The 17,452-nt window shown below is 42.3% G+C and overlaps 1 protein-coding gene across 1 annotated transcript in view; it reads left to right on the top strand.

Annotated features, from left to right (window-relative positions):
- The first annotated feature begins 1,032 nt into the window (after positions 1-1,032).
- Positions 1,033-17,452, top strand: part of NEK7 (NIMA related kinase 7) — a 67,399-nt gene continuing 50,979 nt past the window's right edge. Inside the window, exons 1-2 of the mRNA XM_054165020.1 lie at positions 1,033-1,240; positions 15,666-15,750. Coding sequence (XP_054020995.1) covers positions 15,694-15,750 — 57 coding nt within the window. The 5' untranslated portion in view covers positions 1,033-1,240; positions 15,666-15,693. The remainder of the gene's footprint in view (positions 1,241-15,665; positions 15,751-17,452) is intronic.

The raw sequence follows: 17,452 nt of genomic DNA, 5'->3' as shown, positions 1-17,452 counted from the left end.
CTGGTTCTGAAGAACTGTGTTGTGTGAAGTTAACTGCTTTTCGTCATCCTTGCAGGAATGTGAACAATAGTAGTATTCTGGAATTCATGATTGGATGTGGCACTTGGTGGTATGGTCTAGTCATGAGGTCTGTGGTGACGGGTTGGACTTGCTGATCTTTGAGGTCTCTTCTAACCTTGGTGATAGTGTGATACTGTGATTTTCAGGTACTTGGACCCAGCACTTTTGCAAAAGTAAAAGCTGGTATGATAGGACCTGCGGAGTCTTGCCTCTTTTGTTCCTATGACTTTCATTTCTCCCACGTATAGAAAAAATGAATTTGAATCACTTTCAGCCGATATACCTGATCAGTACCTAAGTGTCTTGTCTAGATCACCCCAATTCACACACAAACTTAAAAAGGACGTTGTTTGACAGGCTGTTTTCCAAAGCGGACTGGGCCAAAGCCATAGACCCGTGTTGCTCACCGGAGGGCAGAACCAGTCCTACTGCCGGAGGCCTGAGCTTCCGCACACTTCCAGCGCTGCCAGCAGAGCGCTGCGCTTTCCCTAATCACTGTATAAGGAGCGTGCCAGTGTAGACGAAGGCTTCGTTGTGTTGGCAGCATAAAGGTGTATCAGATGAATGGTCTGTGTCTCAAAACATTTACCAGCCGAGGTAATTTCCAAACCAGCTGCAAACTCCCCCGCACACGCGAAGGCAGCAGGCCGGCGCTCCCTGCCGCTGGATGCACGCTGTCTCTCCGGTTGCCAGTCAAGCCCACACCGGAGTGCGGCTGTTCCAGGATAGAGCTCGGCAGGTTCGGTCCCCCCCGCAGGGCGAGGCCGCCCGGCAGCGAGGAGCGGTGCGCGGGAGAATCCCGTCTGCCCGGTACCACACGGAAAGCTCTGCCGGCACCCCCTCCCTCATGCGGCCGGCCGCCAACCCAACCCAGACGTGCCGCCGCTAACAGACCCCCGGGCTTCGGCCGGGAGGGAGGCGGTGGTGCGAGGCGGAGCCCGGCGGCCGCCCCGCCTCCCTCCTCGGGGATGCCGGGATGTTTACGGGCCCGGCAGGAGCAGCGGGGGGCGGAGAGGAAGTTGGGACTGCTGTGGGTGCCTGAGTCGCCTGCCAGGAGCCTATCTAGGCTCCTGCGGCCAGCTCCGGCCCGGCCCCGCGCCTGAGGCGCCCGACAAGCCGGGGAGGGGAGGAGGCCAGTTGCGGGCCCCCGCGCCAGGAGAAGGCGGCGCCAAGCTTCCCGGTGAGCGGGGCAGCGGCAGGGCCGCTGGGCGAGCGGCGCGGGGCCGGGGCCGCATCAGGGGGTCCCGGTGATAGTGGCTGCCGTTTTGGAGGTGTCCCCCACCCCCCGGCAGTTCCGCGCGGGCGGCCGCCGGAGTCCCGCCTCACGCTGCCTCCTACTGGTCGCCGGGGCCCTCGCTCGCAGTGCTATTGGTCGCGGTAGCTGCCGCTCCACCCGCCGCAGGGGGAGGGAGCCGTGTGGGTCTGGAAGCGAGAAACTTTCTGCGCCGCGCTCAGGCGGCGGGATGGCCGTGGCGGCGCTTGGTCCTTACACGGGGCAATGGCTATCGGTCTGGCGCTCGGCGGCTTGAGGCGGAGAGTGGGTCACTGTGTGGGGCGCCTGGCGTTGTGGTGGTGCCTCACTTAACAGCTGGTGCGGTGTCTTGTCTGGCAAGGGCTGGCCCTAGTATGGGGTACGACTGTCTGTCAGGAGGAAAGCAGGCGGCCCGGGGACGCTGCTCAGCGGCGGCCCGGCTCCTCGGGCTGCCTCTGGCCTGGCTGCCGTGCTGTTTGCCCTAGCCCCCGTGCCTCTCCGCTCTCTGGGCTCTTCGGGTTAACACCGCAGGAGTAGGTTGGTTCAATGGTGCTGTTCGCCGTTTCGAGCCGGTGTCCTCCAGGATCCTCTGCTCTCCTTTCACCTGGGAGGCGGATGCTCCCCGAGGGGGTCAGCCGAGCCTGGAAGTTTTCACACAGTGTCGAGTGAAAACGGTGTGATCTCTAGGAGCCACGGCCCTGTGGTAGTGAGTCGAGAGAGCCCTTGCTGAGGCAAGAGCCTGCTGCCTCTGCCCCTCTTCCCCGGGCAGCCGCCTCCATCCGAGGGGACCCGCCGTGGCCCCGGCACCAGCCGCGACCGCGGCAGGCGGGTGGGCAGAGGGGGACGCCTGGCCGTGCGGGCCTCTTGCAGGAGCTAGCGTTGCTTTGGCTCTGCACTTAGCAGCCCGCCTGCCGGGTTTACTTTGGCGATTGGGGAGGCTCCCAGCGCCAGAAGCGGAACCGAGGCCTAGTGGGAAACCCTGGAAGTGAGGCATCCTCCATCTGCTGGAGTTTTTTCTTTTTCTTCTCCTGCCGCTTTCCCCATCTTATGTAGCACCCAACCTCGGTTATACTAGTGCTGGCCCTGAATTCCATTTTGTGTCCGTGCGAATTGTATGCCTGCTTGACTTCTAGAATTCGGAAGTTCAGGGTGGAATGTGCTTTGTTTTGTTCTGTATTTTGTGAGGAGCATCACTTCTTGAATGATGAAGTTACTTAGGATGTTAAACCTACTTCTGGTAAAAGATGATGCCGTGTGCGTACATTACATCACTCAAATATTTGTTTCTTGGCCCTGGAAAACACTGTTGATTATTTTTTTTTCACTTCTTGTGCCAATTGAATAGTCAACTTTTGCATGACAATGTTAACCTGTAAGGTAGACACTTCATATTATTAGATGCAAATAACGACTTGACAGCTCGACTTAATCAAGAAGAATGAAGCTTAAAAAAACCCTTTCAGGTCGATCTAGGAGGCAATTAATTGTTGCAGTGCTGTGGAAATGTCTGCATTTGAAATTTTGCACTGGAGTTGTCTTGAGGGAGTTAAAATGCAGTAAAAGAGAACCGTTAATTCATGAGTAATGAAAAACTTAAGAGGAAGGAAAGTTGTTTTGTGTTGTGGAAAGAGAAATTTACCAAGCATTGTTGGACAGCTTTAAAGTAGCAACGTAAAAGCCTTCCAGGTTTTTGTGGTTTTGATGGTTTTGTGTTGTGGGTGTTTGGTTTGGTTTGGGTTTTTTTGGTATTGGAAGAAAATAACATTTATTCTTTAATTTCAAAACAGAAATACATGACTCTTATAAACATCAGATATTTGGGAATAAGACTTCTTAAAGCACAGTTAAGAGATGTTCACTGTAAGGGCAGATAACGCTGCCTTTATCATGGATATCTTGTATTTAAAACACCAGGTAGTCATTGGAGTGAAAAAAAAAAAAATTGGAGAACAAATAAAGGCATTTTAGCCAACTGAAAATCTTGTGTTGACTTGTTACAGTGTCTTCCAGGGTCTACAAGAATTAAGCAAGTAGAATCTCATCCCCACCATAGAAACTTGTTTCCCAATAGGAAAAAAGGTTAACATTTTAGGGTTCATCTGAAGGCCTGCAAGTGTGTGAGAAACTCAAATGAAAAATGGCATGCAATCAGTCAGTAGCCTGTTTTACTGTGACCTGTGGTATCTTCTAAATAGTATGATAGAGCCATGTAGCCCACCCATATCTATTGTTTTTCTGCATCTGAGCTCAACTCCATTGTGTAAAGCGTAACCAGTGTAGTGTATTTGTCCACAGAGACAATTTGGTGAGGCAGTTTTTTCATGCATGCCGGCCCCCTCCCCCCCAGCCCCATGTTTAATAAATGTGGTACGATATTCTGCATTTATACCAGCCCTGTGTTCAGTTTTCTTGCCATTGACATTTTGTTGCCTCCTGAAGTTTGACGTTGTTCCAGACATCTATGCTGAACGGATGAGTTCATGCTACCTTAGAAAGTCTCCTGGGAAAAGTCAAGCTGCAATAACTTCTCTACCGCCAAGGGATTTTTTTTGACTGGGGCTTACTCAAAAATCCCTCCAGATTCTTTAGAAATGATGGGGGTGGGAGATTATTTTATGCAGGTTAATACTATTGATAGCCTTAGGAATTAATGGACTGATTTCCATAAAATTTGTTTGATTTAGCTATGTTCCATGTGCTTTGCAACAGAGATGAAAATTACTGTCCAAAGTGGTTGTAAGGGTGGCCTTTAGAGCACTGATTTGCTGTATTTATCACCGTTTGACCTCCCCCTCCCCCAATCACATGGGAAGGAGCTCAGACCTAGAGTGAAGTACAGTATTGCTACCTGTTTGCTGGTTTCTAAATATTAAAAGGATCCTTCCTGTCAGATAGGATGAAAAAGCTGAAGAAAAGCAATGCTACTGAAATTAGTTGCCTCTCTGGTGAAGATAATCCTGTGTATTTGCCTCTGGCATGTGAAACATACTGCATATTTTCTGTCTACAGAAATCATGGCTGAATCAGTTATGTTTCAAGTGCTGTTATTCCCTGCTGGGCAAAGAGAATATACACTTGTGTAAGCGAATTTGCTATGAAATTTTAAGCAAGGCATTAAAAAGAGAAATTTGTTAGAAGGTACTATGAACAATCCTGTTAAAGCCCACTGCATGTAGTTGATCTTGTGATATTAGTGACTTCTTACTGTTGATTATAGGTGACAAAGTATATAGGCTGTTTGCATCATCTGGCATTTGAGAGTTTGCATTCAGGCTTTAGTCTGCTTGGAGTGACTTATAACAAAATTAGGCCTGTCTTATTTAATAGCTAGATCTGAGTTGGACCAGATGAATTACTTTACAGTGTCGTAAGAGTGCATGTAATGACTATAGAATAGATCCTTGCACAAGTTTTTGGGACAGGTTTGAGTTAGGTGCTGTGAAGTGTTGATGAACCAGTCTTTTTCACTTCATTTTAATCTTCTGTTGTCAGCACAAAAAGTTAAAACAATTAGCGATTCCTTGAAAGCTGGAAGACAAAAATATCACAGGTGAACTTAAATCTAAAATAAGTTAAAACTTGTGGGAAAATGCATAGCATTCTGTCCTGTAGAGGCCCTTCTTCTGTACTCTTTTTGTCCTCATCTGAGAGCAGATCCAAAAAAGGAGTTGTCTTTGCAGCCGCGAACTTCCAGTACTTTCCCTAAGTGAAATTCAGAACTCTGTGCTAGGTACGTGGGCTGTTTGTGAAGTTCATGGAGGTAAGTATTCAGAAAAGGAGCAACTAGCAGCCTGCAAACAGAGCACTTAAGTAGTCATAGAGGATACTCCATAAGCAGGAGTCGATCTTGCATGTTTTAGGCAGTGGAGGTTTGATGTGAAACACAGCAACAACTGTGAACTTGAGTGTTGGCCTGCTTCTGAAGTGAGTGTGCTGGCTGCTAGCTGCTTTACTTCTGAACCGAGGGATTCTGGATTACTTGCTACTGTTACGCATGGTTTCAGGGTTCAGAGTAGTGCTAGTCAGAGGATGGTAGAAAGCCTGTGCAATATGCCTGGTGTTTCTTTTCTGATTCTGTGTAGTGCTTCATTCATTTCATCATTGCTGGAGCAGCACAGATTTTACACTATACTACAGCTACGTTTTTGTTTTTCAGCTTGTGAATGTGCATCTGTCACCTGTAGTATGGTATCACAAGGTGGTGTTTTGCACTTGCTTTGGAGCTACTTAGACATTTCTCTAGGGATTATGTGGAATTTATAGTTACATGTGTTCTGCTTCATCTGTAGCAGTGTGGACGTTATCAGCCATGATTGTGGCACAGTTGCATGCAGCCAGCATTCCAAAATGGGTGTTTTTTCCCTGGCGCCTAGCAATAATGGGTTTATCTGTCAGTGATTCCAGCCTTTTAATTTGTCCTGCATGTCTCTTAACTCCTGTGTGAAGCTCAGCTATTTACACTTTCAGTAAATCCTTTGAGCATCCCTTTATGATTTCTTCCCCCCCCCGCCCCCGCATTTAAAACTTTCCCTTTGTTAGGGAAAGGTCTCCTCTTCTGCCTCCCTGCATACTGGAATTGTGAGGTTTTGGGGTTGAAAGGGGTTAGCTGCTTCTCTCTGAAAATATTTGCCTTTCTAAAAATTGTTTTCAAGTTAAAAAAAAAAGATGTTTTAACTTTTTTTTTTTTTAATTGTACTTCTTAACCTGGTTTATTTGTCTTCTGTTTATTTTTGTTTCCTATTTCTACTTTCCTGTACAGTATTTTGTTGACACAAGTTTTGGCTTGTTGGAAAAATTGCATTTTCTAGGCTGGCTCTTGCCTTTCTGTCACAGCTCTTTTGAGTTTAAGGTCTTGTTAGCATTTCTACCTAATGATGAAATGAAATGTGGTGAGCTAGTGCACTAGTGTGCTGCTGCCAAAAGGGAGATGTTCTGTTTTTTTCTACAGATCCTTTCCTACGTCTCCCATCTTTGAACTTGCCCTGCTTGCTTTTTTTTCTCTGTTGCTCAGCAAACTCCCATATATATTGATTCAGCTCATAGCTTGCAGAATATAAACCCAGCTGCATCAGGGAATTAAATCAGCTTAGCAGAAAGTCCATAATGGAGTTCAAGATGGCTATGCTGGATCGTGTGACAGAGAAAGGAAGAGAAAGCAAGACCTTTTGTATATAGTTTCTTGTTAGAGATATAATTTGATAATAGATGTAACTGATTTAAGTTAGGGCTGCTCTGCCCCCAGATAGGTCTTTCCCTCTGTCTTTTGCCATCACAGTTCTGTCCTTTCCTCTGCAATGGAATGATTCAGGGAACTGAACTAGAAAAAACTGACTCTTTGTGAAGACCAGTTTTCATCTAGTTTCCCTGACCTTACCTAGGAGTCTGGGTAGCCACAGGAACCACACTAGAAGGAAGAGGTGCTGGAAGGTGTGGTTAAAAGGCAGGGGAAACAGCAGCATCTTGTACTCAGGTCATGCTGTCTTAGAACTGCATCCTTACAGAGGCTTTCTTGATAGTATTGTAGTTAGAAATAGATTTTGTCCCCTGCAAAACATTTCCCTGTGGCATGATCATGACCCACCTGTGTCCTTTATAACTGGCTCTTCAGTGTAAAGAAATGGGTAATCCTGTTGGTTTCCAAGTGAACAGAAGTTAAATAAGGCAGTTTCAGTTCCTGTTTCTTCAGTTTATATGAAATAACAATTAAATGGTTCAAAGAAGGACAAGCTAGTGCATATGCAACCCTTTGGAAGCACCTTGCAAGATAAGTAATCTCTTTTGAGTGACATAATTGAAATGGTGAGCGAGAAGTAAACAAAATATAACTTTTTAAATGAGGTGAATGAAAAGGAAGGGAAGCAGGAAAGCTTGGACTTTAATCTTCTAGTCAGCACTGGCAGAGAGTGATCTCTTGGTAGTTGCTGGATGACAGAGACTGGCATATGTGTTTTTGGAGTAGGAATGAAAATGTCTGATAAATTGGGGCAAATAGATAAGAAAGTAGCATATGAACTCTAAATGTAGTCCTTTTTTGGAATACTTTTTTCCTTAGTGTATTACTTTAAGTATCTATGGTTGCTCCTGCTCTTGCTAAAACTAACTTCTAACCTGGCTTGTGTCTGGGTGTTTTTCAACAACCAGTCTGTGTTTTTCAACAGCTTTGACTGGACTGCCCATGAGTAGGGAATTTGGGCATCGTTGGGTTTTTTTTTAGAAAATTCACTATTTCCACACAGACAGATGATAGCTATTTGTACATGAGTAAGTGCTAAGAATTTGTGTTGTGCACATTCAAGTGTTGTCCCTCTGCAGAGGGGAGGAATTTTCCTGCAATCCCATGGGCAGTGGTGATCTGGGTAGTGTATTAAAAAAACCCAAAGGCTTTTAGAAACCGTTTCTAAAATGAAGGCCAATCCTACTTTGTATATGCATCTATCTTCAATCACTTCTAGTGTTCTAAAAGGTGCAAATACAGCTTTCTCTGAAGTGGATGCTTCTGCAGAGAATGTTGCTAATGAGTATGGATTTTTCACATTTTAAACTTTTTTTGACATTGTGAAGCAAATGCTTCAAATGCATCACTGCCTGCTAATAGTAAATATTCTGTGTACAAACATGTAGGTGTGTATATACATAATCTATAAATGTGCATAGGCACATGTATATTTGTGTATGCATGTACATTATAATGTATGTGTGCTAATCAGGATAAATGTCATGTTTTACTGTGCTAGTGATCAAGTTGTTCTTCCAGTCTTGATTGCTTTATCCCATTCCAGTTAATATCTTGACAGACTTGGCAGAGTTCAATAGAGTATCAGCTTAAATGCACTTTGCTTTATTAATGCATACATTTTATTTATGGGATATCTGTTCACAGGATTGGTGGTTTCAATAGTCGGCAACACCAAAGAACACCATCAGTTACTCACTGTAACATTTTATTGACCTTATGTCATGAGTTGTAGGTTTCTTGTAGTTTGTGATTGACATCAGATTGAAAAAAGGCTTAACATCTTTGAAGCATAGACATTGTGACCAGTTACGGAGGTCATGATGGTGAGAAGGAAGGCATTGATAGGCTAGTTTTGAAATACTTAACATGTTTCAGCATGATTTTGGCATTCCTAATCCTGTCTTTTCAGCTGAGTATGTGACTTTACAACCATATTACTATGCCACCTATTTATATTTAACTAGATTTCATTCTAAGGGTCTGTGTTGGTTAGGGATAATTTACTGAAAAGGCACTGCATAGGTCCTGTGCTGTGTTTCCCTACTATTTGGAATTTTTTTTCCCAGATTCTCTTGCCACTCCTGTTAAATATTGAGATCGGAATGCTGGTGGTATGAAGGTGGATGAAAGTTGTCTTGAAATATATTTCAGCACTTAAATTACAACCCAGCTGAGCTTCATCTTAATCAGCTGCATTCTATTGAGGGAGGGAAACCTTAATATTTCCTGGTCTTTAGGAATGCAATTAAACCATTATTAAATAACTGAAGTGACTTTCAATTTGGAAGCAAAATGTTTCTGTCATGACATTAAACAAAACTTTATGTATTTGGTTTTGAACAGCTCCACATTCTGACACCAAAGCATCCCATGCAGAGCACCAGGAAGAAAAGTTACTTTTTAATATCGAAAAGCTATGATAGATTCCAATTTGGTTTGCTTTATTGGATGTGACTCCTGACTTCCCATTTATTTGGAAAAATTATTGCTGTGCTGTCATTTAGTGTAACATGAGTGATACAGTTGGGATGCTTGGTTTACAGCTGCTTATATTCTCTTGCTTCATCCAGGATCTTCTGTGTGTGTAACCTGAGCCTCTGCTTTTAAAATCACTTTGAAAATTTGTAAACTGCACCCTGGGTGCCAGCACTGAGTAGCTGCTGCAGAGTGTTGGTCCGTTTGGGTGACCTGACCAAGTGTGGGCTGTTTTTGGCCAGCAAAACCATTCCTTCCAAATGGCCATCCCAAAGAATGACAGTTTAAGGCACTGTGTTTTCTAAAGCAGTAGGATGGCAGTTTTTTAACCTGCTTACATCAAGCTTAGGGGCCAAGCTGTTACTGCTGGGTCTAAAGTTTATTTCCTGAAGTGTATGTGGCTTTGATCTAGGAGCTGAGAGTTGCAGTTAGGTCAGTATGTCCCTGCAGGTGACAGAGAGCAGAGCTGGAATTGGATAGGCATGCTTGGAATACCTGGCATAAATTGATGGGATTAACACCAGTGTGATGGGTTGGGTAATTGTGTTTTGGGTATTCAGTATGGCATTTAGAAATCTAACTCCTGGTTTCCAGCGCACAGGATTTTATTTTTGTTGGTTTGGGCTTTTTTGTTTTCTTTTTGGTTGCTGTTTCAACCAGGGAGACTCTTTGAATGCTCTGTCTACGTTTAAATTGTGCTTTTGGGAAGCTGAGAGTTAATGTGTGATACAAACAAATGGGAATATTCCCTTAGCCTGTGTGCTTATATGGAAACTAGTATTAATAGACTTTTTTTTTTTACTCTTTTCTGAGGGTGATCTTATCTTTAGATTTAGTTAGAAAAGATTAGTTGTAAAGTTTAAATAGCTAACATTTCTTATTTAAAGTTGGTGTTGGATACTGAAGAATCTCACTTGACACCAGAAAGTAAAGAGTATGTAGTGTGTTTAATGAATAGTTGTTCTGGAAAGCCTTGGCTCTATGCTAACTAAAATAATGGTTATAGTAAAAACTAAAAATACCTTCCTTAATTGATGGTGTAATCCAGAAGTAAACATAGTACATTCCATCCTGATCAGCACGCTGCGAGTGGCAAAACTTTGTGTTTCTCCGTTACAAATTCTGTGCAGCAGTTACACCTGTATTCTGCAGAGAAAAAAGACTGAGATTTTCAGATTCTCAGCAGAACTGTAACGCTGAATATTTTTTAAAATCTCTATTTTTTTCAAAGTGTAGCTGTCTCTTCTTTGTCATTGACGATTGACCGTCCCCACTTCAGATCCAAAATTAGCAAACAAGTGTATAGCCTGTAGCTAATGGAAACCATGTATCAGTGAGACTATTAATGGCATTTTCCAGAGGAAAATGTTTTTTGTTGTTGTAGAACTGCCATCTGTTAAAGCAGTAACTTTATTACTTGAATACCATGAAATATATTTCAGTATGAATAGTTTATGAACTTGGAGCTATGAAATTAGTTTTCAAAAAGTGTGTTTCATGTGATTAGGCAGGGCATTTAAGCTTTTTCTCTTGAAATAATTTGATCATGTTTTTAAAGACTTAGTTGAATCATAGAATCAATAAGGTTGGAAAATACCGCAAAGATCATCAAGTCCAACCTGTCACCCGAGATCTCATGACTACTAAACCATGGCACCAAGTGCCACGTCCAATCCCCTCTTGAACACCTCCAGGGACAGTGACTCTACCACCTCCCTTGTCAACTCATTCCAATGACGAACAACTCTCTCCGTGAAGAACTTTCTCCTCACCTTGAGCCTAAACCTCCCCTGATGCAGCTAGAGACTGTGTCCTCTTGTTCTGGTGCTGGCTGCCTGGGAGAAGAGACCAACCCCCTTCTGGCTACAACCACCCTTCAGGCTGCCAGCTGGATGTGGCACCATTCACCACCACTCTCTGGGCTCAGCCCTCCAGCCAGTTCCTAACCCAGCACAGAGTGCTGCTGTCCAAGCCATCAGCTGACAGCTTGGCCAGGAGTTTGCTGTGGGGGAGGGTGTCAAAGGCCTTGCTGAAGTCCAGGTAGACTACATCCACAGCCTTCCTCACATCCACCAGGTGGGTCACCTGATCACAGAAAGAGATCAGGTTGGTCAGGCAGGATCTGCCCTTCCTAAATCCATGTTGGCTGGACCTGATCCCTTGGCCATTCTTCAGGTGTGCAGTGATTGTCCCCAAGATGATCTGCTCTGTAATTTTCCCTGGCACTGAGGTCAGGGTGACAGGCCTGTAGTTTCCAGGTTCCTCCATCCAGCCCTTGTGGATGGGCATCACATTGGCCAGTTTCCAGTCATCTGGGATGGAGAGCCAGTTAGCCAGGACTGGTGGAAAATGATGGAGAGTGGCTTGGCCAGCTCATCTGCCAGCTCTCTCAGCACCCTAGGCTGGATCCCATGTGGTCCCATGGACTTGTGGGTATCCAAGTGGCTCAGCAAGTCCTGAACTAATTCTTCATGGATTTCAGGGGTACTAAGTTGTAAGACTTGGAAGTCACAAGGATTCCAAATATTTCCCAAGTATTTTTTTTTTCTTTTAAAAAATGTTATTTTAAAATATGTTGCAGTGACATGTCAGCAATGAGCTTCGGTTTCTGTTCAGCAGGATGTCCTCTCCTCTGATTTCACTAACAGTTGTGGGTAGTCCCACCTCTCCTCTAGAAGGCTGATGGAAATCAGCTGGAAAGCTGAGTGCTGACTGTTGGGGTGTGGGAATGTGCCCTTGCATTTTGGGTTACTTCCTGTCTTTGCATGATCTTTAGATGTGTGGGCAGGTTATCCCAGAGCTTTGACAGGTGGCTGCTGAGGAAGTGGATAAGGACAGGGACACCTGTATGTGAAGAAAAGAATAGGTTGTTACTCTTAGTTCAGGCGGTTGCATTTTGATAATCTAACATGCTGGTGAGGACTTAACTTCCTTTTGCTGTCTTGTGAATTTAGTGTGTGGAGTAAATAGTGTCAGAGGAGTTACTATGCAATTGCAATTTCAGATGAAATTTGACCATGTTGTCTTTATCCCCAGGTACTTTATCCTGCATCTTTTCTATGTAGGTGCCACCTACTGTTTTGATCCACTGAAAAAGACAAAGATTTCAAATAGTAGTAGCTAAACAAAAGTCTTCTCATATCTTCAAAGTTTTAACAACCTGAACTTGAGTATAAGATTCAGTGCATGTGCTTGAGTTCCTGTGATTGCTGTTGTGTACAGATATGAGTCTAAATGATTTTTGTCTTCAGTGGTGAAAGTTCTTTGCAAGATAAATGAATCAGAGAGTCGTTGTTCATTGCAAGTGGTGTGATGAAGACAAACAGTCCTTTCCTTCTACACGATCAATGCAAGAGCATCTGAAAACATCAGTTAGGTTTGGCACTTTGAAAGTTTTGGGTGCGGGTGGTATAGTTGTCTTGCTTCTCTCTTCACCTGCTGTCTGTTTTCCATGAACCACTGCATGTCATGGTGATGGATTTGCAGAAGAAAGTCATTGCATCACTTGTTTAAAGAGGTGATTTATGGGTCTTTTGTATTTGCATTTCAGTTTTAAACAAGTGCTGACTCTTTGGCAGTGTGTTTAGTGTCTTTTTTAACCACAAATTAGAACTTGAAAGCCACCTTTAGAAGAGTAATAAGTGGGGCAACAATTTAAATGTGAAGATGATCAATATTATACCACTATGTTTTGACCTCTGGGGTTTATTATCGAGGTGAAAGGTATTCCTCACTGTGAAAACAGTCTTCAAGCAGCCAAAACTAATTCTTACTTCTTCTTGACAAACAGTACAAAAGATGTGTTTTGCATCCTTGGCATTTTATATGATCAAAATGCCAAATTACTCTAAATTGTGCCTCTACCATGCAATCTTCAAAGACATAAACAAGTTAAAAAAAACCCTTCCATATATGGACAGAAAATACTGATCTTTGCCTTCCCTCTGCAAAAGCAACAACAAATCCACAAGTGACTAAATCTTCCACGCTTCCTATGGTAGAATATTTGTTACCTTTTTAGTTCACTTGCTGTTATTATAAAACCAAGCACAGCAGGCAGAGCTGTGCAGAGTGATAACGATATGACTTTTCCCCGTTAAGTTTTATGTGTTTGGGGGGTAAATTTAGAGAAAAAGGCAGACGTAAATTGCCAAACACTTCCACTCAGTGCCTCTGACCATTCAGACCAGATGAATGGGTTGTGTAGTTCCTGAATTAACATACATAATCTAAACTTCTCATCTTAGACTCCATTAATCTTTGCTAAATGTCTGCAACAGAGGGTGAAAAGTTTTGTGTTTACTCCTTTTCTCCTTAGGATTTTTGAAAGAAAGGGACCCATAGAATTATCTGTTGGTGCATTATGTGGTCAACAGTCTTGGATGTGACACAACACTGGCAAAACACTGCACAACTGCCAGTAGAAATACTGATTCTATTGGAAAGATTTAAATTCTTGTAGAGTTTTTTCCAAATAGCACTCAAGAAAAGAATTTTTGCTTTCTTGGCAGTGATAGAGATCTCTGCCGCAAGAAATTAGCAGAGGATTTGTCGAGATTGCCACGAATTCCTCCCTCAGAACTTTTTCTCAACTGCATAACCCCCTGTGACTCCAATTGAAGAACTCAGGTGCAATTTTGTGACCACAGTTTGGTTATCAATGCTGTTGCGTTAGGATTTTTTGCCTTGGTGGGGAGGTTGCATGGGGAATGTTACAGAACTTGTAATAAATGGCAGTATTGGTGTCCTAGGGCTGTCTAAATAAGCGCCTGCCTAGCCTGTGCTGTGCAGCATGTATCCCATCAGATGTTTCTCCCTTCCTCACCATGCTCATTCCAACAGCCTTTGGAGCTTCTGTCTCCTCTGCCCTCTCTTCTCGGTTTCTTTATTTTTTTTCTCTTGACCTGCTTGAAATAGCTCTTTTGAGTCTCTCTTATGTTTGGATTAATTATAGCTAAGAGTCAAAACAACAGAAAGTTCCAAGCTGTATGCTTTATGCAAGAGGACTAAGGATAGGAAGGCAAAGCTATTGGGACCCTTAGTCACTGGGGAGATTGGCTGTGGTTTGGTGTTAAAATAGCTGATGGTACTGGAATGGCATGGGGTGACTGCATTAAAACAGGGGAATGAAAACAGATGGATAGTGATTGGGTTTGTGTATCCAGTGCACTGTTCAGTGCATTAGGGAAGTATATTGAGAAGCTCTGCAAAGCTGCTTTGTGATTAGTTTATCTATTAGTAATGTTACCACAGTGATGCTGCAAGAATAACAATGGTACTGTGAACACAAGCTGTTTGTTAGCGCTTCATAAATACTTTGCAGTAGGCTTTGAGAAACTGCCATCTATTGAGAGTTCCTTCTAGCCTGTTAGTGTTCTCTAATAAAGTACTGGGACTATTTGTGTTTTAACAGAATAGATTGTATACTTTCATACTGAACCTAAATGGTATTTGAGAAATTTTCCTCATTCTAAGGAAAGGCTTGTTTAACAAGTAGCTGTGTACAGAAGAATGTTTGCAGTTTTTTAGGTATGTAGAATGAGCTGAATTAATCATAGGAAATTTACTCATGTTGAAGATTTGAAAGCTATCAAAAAAGTGTTTTATGCCAAACCATTTCTAGAACTTGCAGCATTCGGAGCAGGAAGCAAGAAAATAAGTAGTATATTGAAAAGCAAGAATAGTTTTATAGTCAATCATGTACCTCTTGTTCCTCTATATTTGACCAGGTAATAGGCAGTGGCACTGTGTGATGAAGTTGTTCAGGTCTTGTCTCTTATTTATAGAAGTGTTTATTTCCTTGTTTGCATTCAGAGTTTCTGGTGAATGTTTCTGTCTTCATCTGAATAGAGATGGCTCTCACAGATGCCAATATAACTGGATGCTGCACCTACTGCCCCTCAACAAAATGTTGACTAGTCTAAAGGTGGATTTGCTTAGCTGGGGGTGGGGGGAAAGCTCTGTGAGCATTTGCATTTTCCTGATAATGATTCAGCACCCTTTGCAACCTGTGCCTCTCTGTCTGGGGAACTTGGCAGGCATCTTTTCTCCCATCTTATTGATGGTTTTTGAGGGGTTCATAGCTGGGACTAGTCACTGTGTTCCTGATGTGGTATCTCAAAGCTGTCTCAGCCATCTTGTTAGAGTGTAGTGAGTCTACTACATGTTTTAGCTTTTTTCTGTTTAGATGGAACTTCTTTTGCATGCTCCCTAAAATCCACAGATGAATTAATGCAACATAAACAGTGTGCAGGCAGCAGTTTTAACTCTCATGCCAGTGTACTGCTTCTCATGCTGCCCATATGTCTGAAGTACCATCCAGCAGACATCTATGTGTTAGATAAGTGGTTGGTGCCTCTGAAGAATAATGGGGTGATGCAGCTTTTATCAGAGATGTTTATTTGGCTCAAGTAGGATAAAGCACATCTCTTCATAATTTCAGGTGTGTAGAGTGATTTTTATCTTTTAAAAATTATTATTTTAATTTTATTTCATGAAACAGCTGAAAACTTCCTTTCCAAAACTGGAATAGTTAAATGTTAAGCATGCAAATGTGGAAAATTAGTTCTTCAGTTCTTCTGACATTCACTGATCACAAGCACAGACTGAAGTGCAGTGTAGTGACTGTGTTTCTCTTTCCAGGACATAAGGGACAGTTTTACGTGATAGAATGGATGAACAATCACAAGGCATGCAGGGGCCAAATGCTCCACCATTTCAGCCACAGGTAGGTGTTTGGGGGTATATGTGTGTGTGTGTGTGTGTGTTTTTAAACAGTTAAGAGTGCATGCTATTGTTTCTTGAAAAAGGAAAAGAGAAATTAGAAAACATTTTCTTGTGGGGACAGAGAAGCAGCAAACAGAATATATTCTGATGATCTTGAAACTAATTCAGTATCAGTTTTGTATTTCAAAGAAAATAATTGCTTTTCAATTTTTTCCTCCTGCTACTTCACTAGCTTTGAGGATTTGGAGTAGGAGTAGGAAGCAAAGATGAAGGCAGTTGTTTTTCTGAGAAATGGCGAGCTGTTAAACACTACAGGTTTCAAATTTGTGTCAGAAATACCACATTTATTTCAAGACTGTTACCTTCAACTCTCTCTTTTTGCACCTCCTGACAGTGATACTACATTATGAATTAGTGCCATTACCTGTTGAAACCAGACAAGAGAAATTCCCAGTAACTCTGGTTCTGATAGAATGAATGTACATAAGAAATTTAATCTCTGGGTATGTGTTGATGGTGTGAAAGGATAAAGAAAGATGATATGATAAGCAATAATTTTGAGACAGAGCCTTTTGAGCATTTTAGGAGACAATTCTTTGAAGGGAGTGCAAGAGCTTGTAGAGGAATAACCTACAAATATTACTGGTGGTGACTATTCCAAAGTAAAAGCTGGAACTTAAATATTGTCATTTTCTTGTTAAGAGCCTTTTATTTTACAAAAACTGAGTTGATTCTATCTTGTGAAACTTAGTAAATGTACAAGAACCAGATTTCCTTAGCTCTGGTGTTTTTATTGTAACATTGTGACAGCAAAAAATAATAATCTGGATTTAATAGCAATGTAAACCAGAAATTTAAGATGAATGTATAGCTTCAACCCACCACGCTATGCTATGCATACAGGCATTTTGAGAAAATACATTTATATTTTCAAAACAAAATACTTAAAATTCATATTATGGCTGTCATAAAGGGTCCCTATTACTATTATAGGCTGTTTTCTTTGCTAACTAAAGAGAAAATGGAAAATAACTGATTAAATGGTGTCTGCATTTCTGGGAAACCTTTCTGTGATTCCTGTTGGCTGACTACAAAGAGGTTTTGTATTTCCTCGTTGTCTACTGAATATTTGAATACTTTTTCCTGTCTCAGGATCAGCTTTTTGAGGACTGGTTCAGTCTTAGAAATTTTACTCTAATCTACAAATTCATTTTATGAATTTATACCAGTAAAATATGCTTCTGGTTTTACTGTTCCAAGTGCTGTGGCTTATCTACAGGTATCTGGTGTCCTCTGTGGTAAACTATGGACAGACCTAAAAGAACTACTGCTGTGATCAACTAGTCACTTTCTACAAGAAAAGAAACTAGTGTTTATTCTCGGCTTTAGTTAACTGTCAAACATTTTCATAATCTGCATCTCATTATTGTTTTTAAAAACAATTGCTGTGTAAACTGCTCTAAGCATGATTTTTGTCGTTCAGTTTTGTCCTTGAGACAAAGTTTCGGGTTTGTGGATCTGAGCTGAACCTGCATCAGAATACTCATTGTTTTGCATTTCAAAAAGAGCATAGTCTGATAGTTACATTGCCAGAGCAGTGCTAAAGTGATGCTCCTGTTAATCCAAATTGTTTTCCCTATGAGCCAGATACGTACTTTAATTCTTGCGTATTTCTCTGCTAATGGAGTATGCCTATAGTGAAA

This window comes from Dryobates pubescens, chromosome 11 (assembly GCF_014839835.1).
Source record: "Dryobates pubescens isolate bDryPub1 chromosome 11, bDryPub1.pri, whole genome shotgun sequence".
NCBI lineage: Eukaryota > Metazoa > Chordata > Aves > Piciformes > Picidae > Dryobates > Dryobates pubescens.
Note: the sequence above shows the minus strand (reverse complement) of the source record. Positions and strands in the feature narration are given on the sequence as shown.